The 18,571-nt window shown below is 43.2% G+C and overlaps 1 protein-coding gene across 1 annotated transcript in view; it reads right to left on the bottom strand.

The window, feature by feature from the left end:
- ERGIC1 (endoplasmic reticulum-golgi intermediate compartment 1) overlaps positions 1 to 18,571 on the bottom strand; it is a 56,010-nt gene that overhangs the window by 2,801 nt on the left and 34,638 nt on the right. The window contains exons 4-9 of the mRNA XM_042880563.1: positions 16,348 to 16,442; positions 15,605 to 15,729; positions 12,874 to 12,978; positions 8,880 to 8,940; positions 7,752 to 7,852; positions 4,974 to 5,096 (exon numbers count right to left, since the gene is read on the bottom strand). Coding sequence (XP_042736497.1) covers positions 4,974 to 5,096; positions 7,752 to 7,852; positions 8,880 to 8,940; positions 12,874 to 12,978; positions 15,605 to 15,729; positions 16,348 to 16,442 — 610 coding nt within the window. The remainder of the gene's footprint in view (positions 1 to 4,973; positions 5,097 to 7,751; positions 7,853 to 8,879; positions 8,941 to 12,873; positions 12,979 to 15,604; positions 15,730 to 16,347; positions 16,443 to 18,571) is intronic.

Raw genomic sequence — 18,571 nt, 5'->3', positions numbered from 1 at the left:
CAGACTTCACAACACACTGCTTCCATTCTTTTAGTTATGAAATAAGGACAATGCCAAAGCTGCCTCCCAAGGAAACTGTGAAGGAAAATGCTTTAGAAGTGTTTGACACTATGACGATAGCTGTCCTTGTGGATACACACAGCCTGTGTGCTGGACCAGGTTCACACAAAGCACCTGTCAGTAACAGCCCTGTGTGATGGGAAGAAACGCTGCTTGCAGGGTGCTGCCCCACTGCGTGCACTGAACAGGGCTATGCTCACATGGAAAGTATGATACAGACTAATGTATCCTAATAACATTTAACAGCCAAGTTGTAATTACACAAGGCCTGGCATTTCATAATGCCCACATTTTTGCCTTCATAACTGTGGTGTTCTTTGAATTTGGTCTTTCACATGTAATTCGTTGTGTAGGATTAGGTGGCTCTCAGAGCAAGAGACACTGTGCCAGCGAGGGCAGGGCAAGACACAGAGCTTATCTCCTGAGAAGGGCCTGCCTTAGGAAAGGGGATCTTGCTATGATCCAGGAGTTGAGAGGGAGAGCAAGGAAGCCCAGATTAGTAAGCTAGAGCAGCAGGGGAATTCAATGCAGCTAGCACAGAGGGAAAGTGGAGACACACTGGACCTACTGCGTGTCCCCACAGGCAAAGTGACACGGAAAAGAGTAACAGAAGAGCAAGAGCATTGGGTTCAGCAGGAAGATCGCAGTGGCAACAGAACAAACAGGTCATTAATGCTGAGTGAAGGCTGCAAGAAATGCACCCCTCATTTACACGTCTATCTATAACTGTGATATTTGTGTTCAGTGAGCTCAGCGAGATGCGGAGAAGCAGCAGAGATAGCAAGGCAAGGTAAACATGACTTCTGCAGGAAGGCTGGCATTCCAGAAGATAAAGGCTTCAGAAACCAGAGCACCAGCTGGAGGCAATGCTAGCAACTCTAGGGGACAAGCCCTCCAGGCTCCCCTCTGCCTGCTGTCATCGTCCCCCCCCCCTCCCAGCATGATGCAGGGTGACTTTTGGGGGAAAATGACAGCAATGGAGTTGGGTTATTTCAGTTCTGGGCAGCTCAGCTGATGCAATATTTACCGCAAACAGAAAGACTGTCCAACACTAAGATCATATGGTAGGAAAATCTGATTTCAGTGCAGCACCGTGGGGGGGGGGGAGGAGGAAACAGAAAAAATATATATTCATCTGCACTGTACTGCTGTGTACTGCACAGTGTTTATGAGTCACACACACCTGGCATTTGCTTGGAGCCTCCCAGCACGCACACAGCTCTGCTTTGTTGCGACAAAAGCCGGCAGTGCTGGGGTTGGTCTCCAGGTCAGCACAGAAGCTGCACCATCGCACTTCCGAATCATCACCATGTGAACGCTCACACAGCGCTGCTCCTTCGCAGTGCTGGAGGAAGTCAGGCATCATGCACTTATTCATATTGATTCATATTTTATACTGGGAATGATGGGTGTTTGTCCCCGTGAGTTTGATTCAGGCCTAACCATCAAAAGAAGAAGGAAAAGGAATACAGAAACGTAATAACTGCAGAATGGAGAGATCATGCCATGTGGGATACACAGGAGGCTTTTTAACAGAGCATTATTTCTGTACAGAGGCTGGTGTGCAGGCTGAAGGACACCAGTGGCTGTGCAGGAGGAAATGCAGCAAGACAGATGACAGAAAGGCAAAAGTTGGATATGTGATTGTGGAACTTGTCCCACAAGGTGACAAGTTTAAAACCTGAAGATGATTTTAATGGTCAAAGGAGACCTGTAGGAACATCAGGTAATTCCTGATATGGTAAGCTGGAGAATTCCACCCAGAGATTTCTGGCTGACCTGCAGCACATCTTGTAGAACACCACTATCTTGGCTTTAAAAACTGCATGGACTGAATCTGTGCTACCGGCTGGCAACAAGTCCCACAGTGGAAATAATCCTCCCCACAACCATTTTTTCCAATTATTTCCAGCTTAATTCCTTTCATACCAAGCAGGCTGACCGCTCCTCTCATATCAGGAAAAAATCTTCATTTTTCTTTTGAATTTTGAACGCTTCACCAGAAGTTTGTCTCATTTTCTCCCTGCTGTCCCCTTCCAGCATCTTCCATCATTGACCTCGTGATAAAACCCTTCTTTCAGCCTGGCCACTTATATGAATGCACAAATCTTCAGCAGCAAAACTTTCTCCCTTTCTCCATAACCTCAACCACAAATCCATGGACGACTTCTCTTTACTGGGAAATACCTTAATTTTAAGCAGTATCGTTTAAGAGGCTCAAACTCCTGTGTTTAACACTGCACCAGCTGTGTGTGGTTAACCCTGGGATCCATTGCAAATTCACCATGTGCATCAGTGGTTACACTGACTTACAAGCAATATTCTTACTTAGAACTGAATTTTTTTTCAAGCCTGGCATGTAAAATAAAATAAATCCTAAACCTTTGCCTTTGTTCTACACAGGAAGCACCTCTAGCGAGGTATAGAAAATGAGAATAACTCTCCATACCACAAAAACCATGGAGCTGGCATGAGTCTGAGTGCTGCAACACACAGCACAGTGGTTCAGCTGGGAATACAGAAGACCAGGAACCAACACCAGGCATGGCGCCCTGAGCAGCACTGAACTTTTTGGAAGGCAAATGTAATACTAACAAAGAGCATCAGATAATCTCCCCAGCAACAGAAACTCCTTTGCCTTTTATTGAGCAGTCGATACACCTCTCACCTGACTGCCCCACATGGGACTGTCCCTTCTCAGTGCCCCTCCAATATCAGTGCTTTTGACCTGACAAGCAGCCAGCCACACACTGCACTGCATTTCTAGTGCTGCTAATGCTTCTTTTAAACCCACAGCAGTCTCCCACACTTCAGGACACATTTCAATTTGCTGTGGTTCCCTAGCAAACAATCTGTTCAATGAAAGATGCCACAGCACCCACTCCAAGTCTGTGTGCTTTTTTAAATTAAGCAGCTGCTGCTCAGAAATAGATTATGAGTTCCCACGGCTCCATTGAGCAATGACTCCAGATGCCCCAGCACATCTCTGCCTGGGCCAGGTTGCAGCTTGTGTTGCTGACCATGAGCTGGTCTCCAGAGCAACTGTGATGCAAAAGGCCACAATGGATACACAGGAAGGGGCTAGAGCAGTGGAAAGGACAACAGAGTAGATCGTGTCATCAAAACAGGGCAAGGAAACCTAGGACAAAAGGTGCGTTAATCGCCTGCCTCCCTGCTTCCCTTCAGCCTTGTCTCTACCACCTTCAATACTGTAAGCTTAAAGGGCAGCACACGCACCAGGCCAAGGCTGCCCCAGTGTAAAACATTCCCAGCCTAAATGAGTGCAAGAGCAGATCTTGTGCACCAGGTGAGCCACGCTGATAGCCATGCTACAGCATATCTGTACCAAGGATCTGCCTCCACGTCAGCCACCTCTGAAAGGGGCCTGGCAAAGCTGTGCACAACACTGTGTAACAGCTCTGCAGATATTGTCATCCATACGTCTCCGTAGGAATGATGTTACACTGGAATGGCCTCACGTAAGCTGCTTCAGATTACAGCCATTTAAGACCAAAGTAGATAACAAACAATTCTAAAACTCTTCCTCAGCAGTCAAGGAGGCAGCACACAACTGCCAAACTTTACAGACTGTACAGGGCAAAGCTCTGGCAGGGTGGTACCAAATCCAAAGGTCATTGTGGCAAACAGTCAGAAAAGCCACTCCTGTGGACCCCATATGTGAATTCTGAAGCATAGCACCACATTCAATGAAGATGTCATTTATATGCATTCAATGCAAGCAAGGGACACAACAAATAATGCCAGCTATTTGTGACTTCTAAACACTGTTCCTCTTAAAAACACCTCCACACTTCCACCCCCAACAAGAAGCTCGAGAAAGCTATGAGTGTACACTGTTAGGGAAAGAAGTAGAGGCAGTATGAGATGCCAAATCATAAAATGATGATGTTTGATCTTTTTTAAGATTACATTTTGAAGCCCGGCAGACATGCTAAGATGACAAAGTCTTAATAGGTGACAGGTTTTGCTTTAATACCAAGACCTCTTTGTCTTGGTATTTGTATATCCCAGGGATCACACACATCTCTGATGTTAAGTGAAAGGAGCTTAGTATTCATCAAAAGCTGCAAAATCAAAATCCTTAAGTGCAACACAGCCATACTGTTTATATGTTACTTCCCATTGACACAGTCAAACTGTTTAAAAATCAAAATCCGAGGTCTTATTTCAACCAATTTATTAGCTACTTTACATTCTACCATGCCTCACTAGCACAAGAGACCACAGTTTATATTTTAAGCCAGTATCCTCAGGACACATTTTGCCTGATCTGGAAGATCCTGAAATAACTTTTTGCCCAGTTATCAGTTTGGACAGTACAGCTTTGCTACAGATACCAAGATCAGTATTGCAGGATGTTATCTGGATGGATCAGAACACAGCTACACAGCTGGTAGGAAAACACCTCTGGAATGTTATGATGTAGCTCTTCTCCACTTCTGCCTGAGAGCAGACACCTGGAACTGGCATACCCATATTAAACCAAGCAGCCACACCGAGTTAAACAACTGCCCTGTCTTCTCTGCAAGTTAGGCCTCGTCATTAGTGAGGCAGCTTATTGCAGCCTGCTTTACTGCATACCTCATTAGTTTAGTTCCAAGTTTCTGGCATGTTGCAATCGTGTTCACCATACCTAGACAGAGTTTGGCGCTTCTGGAATAGGATAATTTTCTTTCTTCTTGTGCCTAACTATTAAATCAAATTGCCAGAGTATAGGATTAGCCAGTTACCTCACTTACACTTCACAGCACTGGCGTGGTGATGTACTGTTTTATTTCAATCATGTCACAATGCCCTGAAGCAGAAACTCAGTTCTTCTGGGAAAGTAAGGCTTGGAAGAGAAATGGAAAGCAGGCAGGAGAAAGAAGAACCACAGGCTTTGAGTAACTCACCGATGTGATAAACCTGTACAAAGGCTGTCGCCTCTCTGTATATTTCACCGTGATGGGACTCAAATCATAACGAAACCAGATAGCTGGGATAATGCGGCCTGTGTGACTGTAGGCTACGTACTCCTGGAAAAGAAAGCAGAGAAAAATGACACAGCACGAACAATCCCATTCTGCATACAGTGCCTGGTCCCTAATTTACTGTTCTGTACTAAAGATCAACTGAAGAAGTAAACAATTAACTCTGGTATGACGCTCCTTTCTCTACGCTTATCAGATGGGAAAGCAATTTCTTCATATTCTGACTGTGACACAGCTGGAAACAGAGGCATGGTGCTTAGCAGTAAAGAGCCTGTCACTGATTCCTCTAGTGTAGATCTGCTCTACTTAAATACAAGATTGTAAATGGTTGTAGATGAAGTTTTTGTACTGTCAGTATGTAAATCATACAAAAATTCACCAAACAAACAGAACTCAGTTAGCAACAACCTGAAAATCCCTGCTTGTCTGTGCACTCAGAACAGCAATCAGCAATTCCTGTCTGTGAGACCCTTGCACGCTGAAACAAACGTGAATGCTCTGCCCAGTCAGTATGAATTATGTAGAGCAATTTAAAATGAATCCTCTAAAGACCCATTTTGTACATTTGAAAATCATGCTGAAAACCAGAATGCAACTATATACAGAAAAAAACCTGTCAAAAGGTCCCAAAAATATTGCAAGCTGGCTGAAGACAAACATCTTTAGATTTCCAGTGATAACCTTACTTACTCTATTTCTGCAATAACTGCTACAGTGCAATGTATCAGCAATGGATCAATACCCTGTTAAATCACAGAGTGCAATGCTAATGTAGAACAAACACTAACATCAGCTTAGCATCAATTGGCACAGCTTTCAGAGCTAATATTTTGCCTGTGCTCTCACTTTCAAGGATTAGGGCATTGATTTCAACAGACCAGAAAAAAAAATCTGCTGAGGAGTCAGCACAGAGCCAGCAGCACGTGCACAGCACACCCTGCAACTTTACCCAGTTGTTCTTCCCTTCTTTTATCCCTATGACAGGACTCCCAACTCAGATGACCTTTTCAGTTTCAGTTCTCCTTCCTGCAGAGGCAAAGACAAGCTCATATACTTTGAAAAGATGAAGAAACGATAAGCAATAGAACATCCATGAGCATGATACAAAAAAGACAACTCTACTCTCCACGAGCTCAGAGGGAATCAACAAAACAGCATCAATCTCCTTCGCTGGTCATATATAACTCCCAGATTTCCCTCTAGTCTTTTTTTTCCCCTCAAAGAAAATAAAAGCAGCAAAACTGTGCTGCAATGTCCAGTTTGAGTGTTTCCAGCACTCTTATTGCAGACATTCTGCAGTGCACGTTAAGATAGTGGCTATTTGGGTAAGTGGGGAAGCAGACCTAGAAGGTAAAGGGAGAGAAAAGACAGCCAGCCACACCTCCTTCATCTCATCACACTAGCCAACCTATGGCAGATTGGCTTCCAATTTCTGTCTCCCACTAACAAGTATAGGAGTCAAAGACTAAACACAGTGATATGAGAATTTCTATCTTTAATGAGAAACGGCAGAAGCAGCACTGTTTTTCCATGCTTCCATTTTGACAGAACTGGCTTCATCTTTTTTTCCCTCTCCCCTTTTCCCCACCAACAGTTCTGTGATGAGTCAGTCTTGGCTGAACTTACAACCGTAATCACAGAAGTGTCAAGAGCTCCTGCTGTCTATTCTCCAAATTGCTTTCAGAACTTGTGTCACAAGAGTCTTATCAGAACAGCAATAGTGACATTAAGCAGAAAAAAATATATCGTAAACTGAACAGAGAGAGACATCCAAATCACTGGGACACACTGTACCAGCAAATCCCAAAGCTGCAAGACAGGAACACTAATCTGAGAACTAGTCCATAAGAGCGGGTGCTTGAATCTCAGCTATGACACATCAGTAGTCATAGACACTAGGAAAAGATTCTAGACTTTCACTTAGTACCTGAATAGCAAATTGTTTTTAACTGAATGAGAAATTTTACCTTGATAATTAAATAGGGTCTTTTCCCTCCAGCCTCCCAACACACTTTGTTATGAAATTTACTTATATCTATTTATTGTAAATTTATTCAAGAATCATAAAGTTACAACAACTAACATAATCCACTAATAAAGTAGATGATGTTTACTGCTAAGTGTTACATATTTGATGCTGCAGATACCACAGATAAAAAATCCTTAAGAAAGTTACCCCCTTGGTCAGCTAAACTGGCTGACAGTTCTGTAAGCCAGCTCCAGTGTCACATGTTTTGATAATTTATTTGTCTGACACATCCATCACAATTGAGACTGTTCTGTTAACAAAACTATGTGCAAGTACATTCAGCTGGATTCCAATTTCTGTTCAAACCCCTCTTAAATCACAAGAACTGCAGCACATACAAATCTTCCACATATCTTACAGAAATCTACATTAGCTAAATAGACACGACATATTCAGGAATAACAACACTGTACTCTAAAAGAAGACCAATATCTGCTCTGACTTGTCCTCACAATCCTAATCTCAGTAAGCACCAGCACCAGGAGCAACAGCAAGCCCTGCTCTCAAGAGCTTCAGTTCCTCCTCCTCCCAGCAGAGGCTACTGCTCACCTACAAACAAATGTACATGGCTGTAGAGCAGATGTGTAAGAGGAAGGAAGAATGGTGAATGAAGATCCTCCATGCATCCACTGGGCTGCAATGAGGAGCTTTTCTGAGAACTGCTTCTTTACCTTATTAGCCACCGTGTATTGGTAGGAGTATCGCTGCTTGCCGCTCATGTCCTCGTACACTGTTGGGACTATCTTCAGTATGTAGTCATGAGAGGCCAGTGCTGTGCTCACAGAAGGAAAGTAAAAATCAGCATTCAGAGAAAGGAATCACAGCCTCCATAACATTCCAAAAGTAAACGAAAACATGTAAACTGTCAGAAAAGGTATCCCCTTCCTCCTTATGTTGTACGTTTGGGTCACCTGAAAATTCCTACCTGTTTGTAACTATAAATGATTGGCACCACAAAAAGCTGTCCTGGTGAGATCAAGCACTAGCTCACGTTAGAACTGCAGCTCACTCAGCTGCTTCTGACAGAAAGTGCTGAGGCACCACGCTTGCATGGTCCCAATTCTTCTGAGCAGCCAACTTTACTTCTTTCTCTCCCCTCCTTCTCCCACAGCTGCTTAACAACTGCTCAATCCTTTTTCATTACTTAAATGGCTAGGGCCATTTGCTATTTTATATCTATGAAACAGTTTTGAAACAGAATTTAAATTATTTTTGTGCAGAATCCTTTTGGTTAAGTGTAACACAAAGATGTACAAGAGAAAAAAAAATGCTGTCTAGCTTCAGGAACAGCCATAGAAATTTTGTTCCAATAAATGGACAAGAGTAATATCCTGTAGAAACCTGAGGAGTTGAAGGAGAAAAACTGGAGAGAGTTGTAGCATGCACTTGAAATTTGGTTTTTTTGTTGCTGGTCATAAAGAAGAGCAGTGAAAAAAAAATCTACCCTCCCATTTTCTGAGTAGAACTTAAGCCATGAGCAAACTTACAACTTGAGAACAAGGAAAACTTCTAGTTGTGGTTTCTGGAGCACAGGAGAGCTATAAGAATATACTGTGGATTTAAAAAAATATATCTGTATTCTACAGCAGATGGTTACACTAAAACTGGAGAAAATAACCAGATTGCAAGAGGGCTCCTCCTCTAATACTAGAGAAAATGTAAGTGACAGTCAGCAGTGTCTGGACATTTTAGTTATAGAGGCAAATTAAGGACTTCTGGATACATCAGTGTTGCATGACCAGCTTTGTTTTACCTCCTGAAGAGAGAAGCTAAGATCTGTAATCACCAAGAATACATACGATTTGAGCTGAGTTTGTCTGCTCCCTCCAAGGCGTTGAAGGCGCCATGAACATTCTGGACCTGGAAAGAAGAAAGACACGTGAATAAACCCTGCTCTAACTTGGCAGTGACCTTTGCTTCTCTATCCTATCCTGTTACAAGGAGATCAGCCCGATTCAGCCTTTCCAAAAACAAAGCCTCAGTGCAGTAGAAGATGACTTGAAGCATTTCTCAGTGACTGCCAAGCAGGGGTTGGTTCCAGAGGAAAAAAGTTGATTTCTCAATGTCTTAAAAATGAAACTCCTCAAAGCCACTGCAAAGCTAAAGGAATTGCAGCTGGAAATGGCCAGTTATGAAACTTCCATAGAGATATTACTTAAGAGCTTTGCATAGCTAACTGTGAAATTTACCTATCAGGCTGAAGGGAAATAAATGGGAATCGGATTCAGGATAAACTCTTGAGTCTTCATGCAAAGGTAGCTCGTGTCAGAGCAGTTTGGCTTGCACAGCTTTGCACATCAGCCCTGCCCTCACACCATGCACAACATGCCCTTGGAGAAGAGAAGGTCACATGCCAACACGGCCATCCATTCAGCTTTTCCTGCAGTTGGTCTCAGGCATGCAAGTATCTGTTTGCCCAGAATAACAGGATTTCCACTCCATACCTTCCACATACTCTGATCATCTGGAATCTAACGTCAACCAACAGAATAATCAATTTGTGAACTCTCTTCACAACAGAAACCCCACAGCAAGAGCTGTAGATCAGATGTTGCATCTTTCACAAAAAAATACAGCAAGCTACAGAGAAAGGACATATACATCCACAACCTAAAGATTCCTGTCCTTAAACCAGAAAATAGGGAAGAAACATTCAGAAGAAGTATTTGGTCATGAACGTGTGAGTTGTGATGACGTAAAACTCACCAACAGGGCAATGCACAAGGATTTCCTTCCCAGGTCCTCTTAACAACTAACAACATGTGGATATATTTCTCTGATCCTAATGGCTGTTTTACTGTTCTGAATGCAATGCAGTAGGTGATGGTTTGGAGGAAGCAACTGACCTAGTTTCCCAGACAGAAAACTAAAGACACAAAACTAACAGCAAGTTCAACTTGCAAGGTTGCAAGGTACAGAGAAAAATAATCAGCAGAACCTTCTACAGCACCTCCCGCTCTGCAGGGATTTCCAATATTTTACACAACAGCAACCATCTCCAAACTATAATTGCAGATTCTTTACTTGGTTATTATACATACACAGTGTCAGCAGAAAAGCTTACAAAGAAAGACAAGTCACCAGACTGGGCTACAGTATTAAGTTCCACTCTCAGTGCTGCTGAGAAGTAGCTTACTGCATATCTGAGCTTGAGATGTTAAAGTTCCCTTAAAACACTCTAACAGTAAATATTTGAGCTGCTGCTCAGTGAACAACTTTGTCTGTCCTGTGAGGTATCTGCATATTTGGGCTCATGCTTTAGTTCCTGGCTCCCCAACATCCATACTTCTGTTTACATGTAAGCGCTGTCTGATCTGTTGTCTCTCTGAACAAGTTTGCAAAGCTCCAAGTTACAGGGCAGACACTGCCACCACTGCCATCAGGTCCTTTGCTGCACCTGCCTCCTCTGCCTTTGCAGCACAGATAGCATCTGTAACTCCCAGCCTGACGTATTACCATGATTTTCCTTGTGGAATATTCTGGATTCCCTTTAAAGTACTTGCTGCCATAGATTGCTAATTAATCACTGTGCTACAAAGTGCACAGGTGCATTCCTTGGGGGAACATTAACTTGTTTGCACCTCATTAAGTACCTGGAGGGACTTCAAGAAGCAATAAAACTTTGGCCACAGTAACAAAATTGCTTTGCAAGAGAAAACAATCAAGGGTGTATAGCCAGGCGTTCTCAGGACTGTACAGTATTAGAGGCCAAATCCAGTGCTTTGAGCAGAAGTATTGGAAGCAAAGGAAGTGAATCAGCTGTTCACTAAAGCCAACGCTTGGTCCTCCCTCAAGACAGACCTCCACAAGATACTTGCCAGGCCCTTCAGCACCCTAGGCTTTAGCCTCTACAAAGGCATTCAAAGATATACAACTTGACTGATCAGACTGAGTCCAAGAGCAGGCTAAAAAATCACTTGTACTTATACAACTATAAAGGAAAGACCTCTTGCAAAGGTTAAAAACTACTGTTTTTCATTGCAGAAATCTAGCACTCAAGAGAATTTTACAATTCCACAGAATCACAGGGGTTGGAAGGAACCCTCCTACTTTACACATTTCTTTGCTTGGTTACCTGTCATGCAGTAACCTTCTGGTCTTTGTTTACATTAGGAAAAAATCAACACAAGGCCTGCCACTATTATACATCAGCTATTATGAAGAACTGAAGCTTATTCGATGCCAGACAAGATTTGAATCTTTATTTCAAACTGACTGTTCCTTATGTACCTTAGTGGATATTTCTGGCAAAGCAAGCAACATCCTACAAAGAACGAGGTCTCAGCATTCGACACAAGCAAATGAGAGAAGCTCCTTACTCCCTTTAAGAAATATGAGCATGTATTACATCAAAGCAGGTGGAGACACAGCTCAATATTTAAAGATGTATCTACATAGCTTTAAAGCTCTCCATACTTGCTGGCTCTCTACACTGCTTGCTGAGTCTTGATAGCACCTGTTTAGCGAACACAGCCTTCTTTAATTTGTACTCTTAAACTTATGTTTGCCTACAGGATCAGCAGCACCTACATGCCAGACAACGAGTAGTTATTCTGGGCTTTGAAAAAACTAATCAGAGCTTGTCCAAATCATGAGTCAACCACACATCTGCTGAACAGGTTTCTCACTACCAGCATGGAAGACACTTGCTCCTTTGCCCCCAACAGTCCAAGCTTCTCATCTCAGTGATACTTATTTTCAGCACTGAGAATTGAAGCTATACCATGAGTTGGGCTATGCAGCTCAAGGACTCCATGATAAAACAATGGGAACAGTGCCTTGTAGCTTGATTTCCCACACAAACTGCAGAACTGCCTATTAGCACTTACCTAATATTTCTCATAATCTCAGTGTGCTTTACAGACATTAAGCCAAGCTTATTTATATGCTAATATTTCAGCATTCCCACACAAGATATTTCCTAAAAGAAGCCGGGAGCAGAGTCAGAAGACTACAAAGCAATGCTTAGACTTGTTAGCATGAAAAAGGTTTTGGAAGTGGGTGTACAAGAAGCAGACTAATGAGACGTCTGTGCTGAGGAAAGAAGATTACAGAGAGACTACGGGCAAGCAATGTTTTGGGTGAGTCGCAAACTGGGTGTGCACATACACAACTCCCACCTGTGATGCTAGCTCCTTGGAAGTAGGCTAGAGAAGTGCTGTAATCTGCCCTCATTGAGAAATCAGGAATTATTACATAACTTGCAACACCTGGTGAAACTCTATCCACAGGGCAAGTGCACGCATTCAGCTTCTTCCCAACAGGGAACAGGTGAAACACAAGTCTAGCTTGTGTTTCACAGAACAAATTTGACTAATAGGTGTCTGCTATAGAAGTATGGTGACGTACATTAAAAAGAACTTGACTGGTGCTATGGTAAGACAGTAGACAGCACACATCTTCCCTCAGTATACTCCATGCTACTCTGCAAAGGAGGTCAAAATACACTTGCTAAATTAATATTAGAAACAGTACTGCATGGTTTTTTACAGAGTCACTCCTAGCAGGAACATAACCACAGTTTTCCAAAGGCACTTTCAGTTTCAGATGGAGAAAGCAAAGTTACTCTATGATGAACACCTTTCTTCCCTGAAGTAATGGCATGTAAAGTTAGCAAACTCTTCTGGACTGAATGCATACTGCACGAATGCCAGCTTGCCTACCCAGGCAGCTCATTCTTGTCCTCCCACACTGTACGTGGCCCTTCCATAAAACCAAGCAATCCAATATCAAAGTTACTGTAGTTGCATTCAATCCCCTAGAGACAGGGAATTTTCAGGGAAGCAAACTCACCTGTAACTTGTCCCCAAATGAGAGCTTGTGGATGATGTGAGTCATGTCAGGATTCTGAGGCTGTGCAGTGGCACTGTGTGTTGACACGTGAAAGTTACCAGGGACCTAAAATTAGTCAAGACAAGGAAGACAGGATTTCTCATTTTATCCCTCAAGGCATTGCTAGGCTTTGATATGAAGACAAAATGCCTGGATCCATCCAGCCTAGCAAATGGTATCACTTAATAGTAGACAACTTCTGGTACGCTGCAGAGAGGCTCTGAAATGTCTTCTTTCACTTGACCAACACCACCATACTGCACACAGAGCAAAGATCTGTTACATCCCAGGAGTCAGGCTCTCATTGCTACAGCTGCTGACTAGGAAGTGACTCCCAGCTCTAGGATTCCTAACACTTAAGGCTATGTCTTTCTTTCCCATTAAAATACAATTCAAGTCACTCAATAAACAATTGCTTAACATTTTACTCCCACATCTCACATTTGTAAATGGGACCACTGTTTCAGAACATCCTAAGAAAGCTATGCATATATTTTTTTTTCCAATCATAAGATACCTCACATTTCAGAAGATTGGTGGTTTTCTTCATATACAAAACCCATTCTTACCCACAAAATTTCGGGGGTATCCTGTACAAACAAAGCCAGATCTTCATCTTCTAGTCCTGACTTGTAGCTGGCTTTTAGCTCCTGGTTCCCCCAGTACAAGATTTTCTATTTGCTTTTGTTTTTTGTTTTTAATTCAGGGAAATACAAAGTTTTGAAAAAGTACAGATTTCACCTAAGGACTCAGTTCCAAGGCAGAAAATGAGCACTGGTGTCATTCTAACTGGATCACTCTAGCACGCGCAAAATTTTCAGGTCACTACCCCTACACTGTGAAGTCTTCCAACAAATTCAACTCAATCACTGTTACAGAGGTGCAAGACTTTTTTCCTAGGGAGAAAGGGGTTGGAAATTAAATGGTCTTGAATTGCAAAGCCTTGAACAGCACTAAGAATCAGTCTCAGACAACAGCAGGAAAACAATTGCACATCAGGTGCTCATTGTTCTCACTGTAGAGACTTCAGTGTCAGGCCCAAGGGAGGCCGCATGCTGATTACATGTGCTTTCAGGAAAGCTAAATTAAATGACTTGATGTGTGGCAGTGCACTCTGGGAACACTTTCAGGCATGGACTGAAGCTGCGTCATCCACAAGCTCAGTAAACAGGGTGGCAGTCTGCAGCAAGTACACAATGTTACCTTGTTCTCCCACTCCAGGTTTGATGCCCTGCCATGTACTACCACATGCCCAGGCTCTAATCAAGCCAAAAGTTACTCCTATAACTAACTTCACATAAGCTCTTTAAAAAGGGGTGTGTCTTTGTTATGTAAGCTTAGAGTCCCACAGCACAGTGTCCAACAGCCATGCACAGTCATGTTTCAAAGCAGGGCCACATCCCACTCGAGATGCTGGCTCACACAGGAGCCTGTAAAATTCCTGCCAAGGGACTGAAGACTTTCTTCCCCCTCAGATGTGAGAGGCTCAGATTTTCAGAGCCAGAAGTCCTGGTGTACGTTCCCTCCTTCTAGTCCCAGCCACTACATGAGACCATGCAATTAGTGGTTTTGCACAAACGAAGTAGAGAAGGGAATTTCTTGTGTTCACATACAGCAGCTATTTTTTTTTGTTTGCTTGTTTGTTTTTGAGCAGAAGTGACCACGTACACCAGAAAAAGCCACAACTGTTTTAGTACTGTGCTTTTGGGATTAGCAGAACAAGACCTACCTACCTTTGTAGAAGCCCTTTCCCAGTTTTGTGGACTATGAGCTGCCAGTAGTTTTGGCGACTTAGAGGTGAGGAAAGAAACATCATCTTTTTAATCCCTAATCTCTTCCATGTCACAGAATCAATAAGAGGTTCTGCCTGTTATTTTTAGATGAGATTTAACATGACCTGGGCGGGGAAGAAGGAAGCAGGATTTTGTAGCCCGTGGTACATGAGGAGGCGTGAATAAAGGGTGCGCCCTTCTGAGGACATCAGTGGGCCCCACCACTGACTCCCCCACCCCACCTAGTCATCTCCAGCATTACATAGCAAGATTATTCAATCCTGAACACACCCATCCCAGAGAGGAGCCTCCTCCAGGCCTGGATTTTCATTCTTTGAGGCAAAGCATCCCTACAAAGCATGCGCACAAGCCTCGTGCATGTGTTCCAAACATCTCAGCATGGAGCTGTTTCTGTTATGCTGGCATCCTCTAGCAGGGAACATTCCTGTCATTCTGCAGCTCTTGGAACTAAAGAGCACTTGGATAGAGACATTGCCAAAGACTTCTGCATAGTGAGTCACATTTTGGAGGTGCAAAAGTCATGATGAGTGAACACAGAAGCCATTCAGCATTCATCAGGCGTTTCTACGTCCCCTATATGTTAGGCTGCTGCATTCATAGAGACATCACTAGCCACAACACAGAGCCACTCTGCTACTAAGGAATGCTATCTGGGTTACCTGCTTTGAAGATTAACAATAAGCCTGATCTAACATGTCCTCTATGGCTCTAACTACACAGCCTCCTCTTCCCATATTGTTCTGCAGCACCAAGGGAATCAACTTCACCCGCTGATTAGGGACTCCCTAAATGTACTCCCTCAAGGGGAGACAGAGACACACAGATTTTCATAGCATTTTACAAATAGATCTTACAAGCATTTCCTGAGCCAGCTCAAGCTCACCATCATTCCTACTCACCTTGTTGATGCTGAAATGTCCCTCGAATCTACAGCCATCCCCATTATTGAGAGGTATTTTCATCGAGTTGTCTATGTGACCCACTTCATGCCTTCCCATTTCATCCTGGATGTCTAGTCCAACTACTGCATGGGAGGGAGGAAAGGAGACAAAAAAAAAAAAATAATGAGATAAAAACAGAAAGGTTGCATAGGAAAAGCATGTGCAGCTTTTACAGGAAAAAAGTCCACATCATTTTCCCTGACACTTGACTAAAGTGCTAATAAAATAACATCATATGTCAAATACCCCTATACCAGAGTGAACTTTGTAACCAAATTTTGTAGACTGTTTATTTGACAGAAACATATATCTTATACCCTGTCAGTTAACTTCAATTTGATCTGCATACACAGAAAAACTTCAGGTAGACAAGGCAGATGATCTGTGAAAAGCCAACAACTGTCTGTTGAACTCAGTTACACATAAAACTTGGGAGGTTTCTTGCTCCCAGACACTATGTGGTCACTGTAAAAAGGGAAAGTACTTAGAATAAGGTAGCAAGGGAGGTAAGTCACTAACACAGGCTGCAGTGAGAGCACAGGGTCCAGGAAAACTAGTGGCCTGGCCTCACCTGGAATATGAAGTGATGGGGTATTGGCATAGGCTGCAGTGATGTGACATCCTGTTACAGAGGGGTCACTGTACAAATTCTGGCCTATTCAAATATGAATTAAAACAGGTAAGAGAAAGAAGGTACTCACATTCACAATGCAGATTTGGTAAACTGATGTTCAGATTCACTTCTATTTTACCTCCACTGTCTTTGTCTGGGTCATCCACGTACAGCTCATTAACTCTAGAGGAAAGAAGACACGAGTGGGTCCACGCATATAGCTACTTTCCACGGGAGAGGGCCAAAAAACAAACTCCAAACAACCAGCCTTGTATGTGAAGTGAAAAAAAAAAAAAAGATAGAAAAGAGAGATTTTGAAGCACAGAGCAGAAGACAGCACGGCAGGCCACAGGGCACAAGACCCCCACGTGTGATTGACCACATCAGGTACAAAAGCTTTTTCTTTGCTTTCAATCATCAGCACTCCATTTTTGGGTGCCAGGGTCTCCTTTCTCTTCTCTCTTACTTGCACCTTCCTCCCTTAGTATTTCATTTCAATCTACGAACTGTAATCAAAAGCAACGACTAAAATTGAGAAGAGGATTCAAATCAGGAAACAGATGGGATGAAACATCCTGGACAGCAGGATCTAACACTGTGCAACAGCCTCCCAAAGAGCAGTGATGTGCCAGCACTGTGGGTGCTACGAAACAGATTTAACAGAAGACAAAATAGAGATATAGAGCAAAAGGAATACAGAACTATAAATATTTATTGTTGGCACATACAATCCATCTGACAGCTAAAATATAAACCAAATGAACCAACGCAAGCACAGCCACATGTCCCAGAGAACACACTCCAGAAAAATGCATCATACTGAAGCAGGAAGATGTGGAGGGTACCCAACAGCTCCATCTCTATTGAAGTCTGAGACTGCTCAGTCTCAAGGAAGAAGATTTGAGAATTTATCTTTCAGCGTGATAGATAATAAAGGTATGGGAACTTATGCTCAAGCAAGCTGCATAAAATAAATTATCTTTGCTATTAAGAGCTCTGTGTTATTTCTGTTTAATGCTCAAAGTGTGTGAAATCCTTTGACAAGCCCTTGCCGAGTATACATGCTAATAGACAGACCAGACCAAGGGCAGCTAACAAGACAGAATCAAAGCGATTCTGTTCTGGTGATACATCTCTGGACCACAGTGAACTGCCTGCCCTGTGGATTCAGAAGAAACAAGTCTTCAGACTGAGAAACACACAGCTGCCAATTTCTTTCCAAGTTAATTACTCACAGGTCAGTGAGGTTTGCAGACACTCATTTAAAACCAGCACAGCATTTGTCTTCAGCTTCACAGCCCTACCTTTCTCTGTTTTTAATTGGCTTGACAAGTTGCTTGCAATCATTACTCAACGTATTTTTCAAGTGATTAACAAAAATGACACAGAGGGAGTGGTGAGATTGCTCATCAGCGACCTAGTTAGAAGCTCCTTGGCTGAGCCTTCTCCTTCCAGGTGGAATGTGTTAAATCTTCTATGTATTCATCACTGGCAGACTAGGTAGTGATTGGGATTAAGTCATATGTCCAAATACAGGGGTAAGGAGTACTCCAGGCAGCAGAAGCATTACTCCTCCAAAGCACCACATCTCTCTCCTCCCTCCCAGCCCCCAGCCTGATTTCTCCCCAGCTCCTCATTGCCTCAGGTGTGACCACGAGCAGCACAGCCAACTCCATGCTTCTGATGAAAGGGAGCATCTGTGTCAGGGCTAGCACAGAAAGACTTCAGGTTTGGCACCTCAGCTGATGCAGCCCAGATCTTTGGAGTGAAACTCTAAGAAGTTCACTAGTTGTATTTGCAAATTTCCAGTTCTGAACAGGGCAGACAATGGGCCCCCAGGTGTGGTGCTTGAGCAAATGCCCATAGGCCTTCTGGAGATAAGTAAGCAAGAAGTGGGTGCTGGTAGAAGTCAAAGGATAAACTGTGTACACAGAGCCTCTTGAAGCTTTTACACAGGAAGACAAAGAGGTGAGATCACTCAATCACAGACTGGATCACTGAGGCAAAGAGAAGTAGGCCACTGTGCCCATGTCATGTGGCCCATTAGTTGCAGAGATAAGAGACACTGGCTTCCCGTTTGGAACTCCGGTCATGAAACCACTTGTTCCTAGCCTGCCTCTTGGGCAAGGCTCACGGCCATTTCCTTTTCCTCATCACCCTGCTCTTCTCCTTAACCCCATTCCCAGAAGATTTCTTAGCAGGGGCTCAAAACTGCACTCTGCACTGACCTGCTCTGCTACTGATGTGCCTCCCCTGAAGGGGACCCTAGGGCACAGTGGGAACATATGCAGGCTAAGCTTGCCAGAGCAAAC

This window comes from Lagopus leucura, unplaced genomic scaffold (genome assembly GCF_019238085.1).
Source record: "Lagopus leucura isolate 7727_CA_CO unplaced genomic scaffold, USGS_WTPT01 Super-Scaffold_100027, whole genome shotgun sequence".
Classification (NCBI taxonomy): domain Eukaryota; kingdom Metazoa; phylum Chordata; class Aves; order Galliformes; family Phasianidae; genus Lagopus; species Lagopus leucura.
This window is presented reverse-complemented; position numbering and strand designations above follow the sequence as displayed.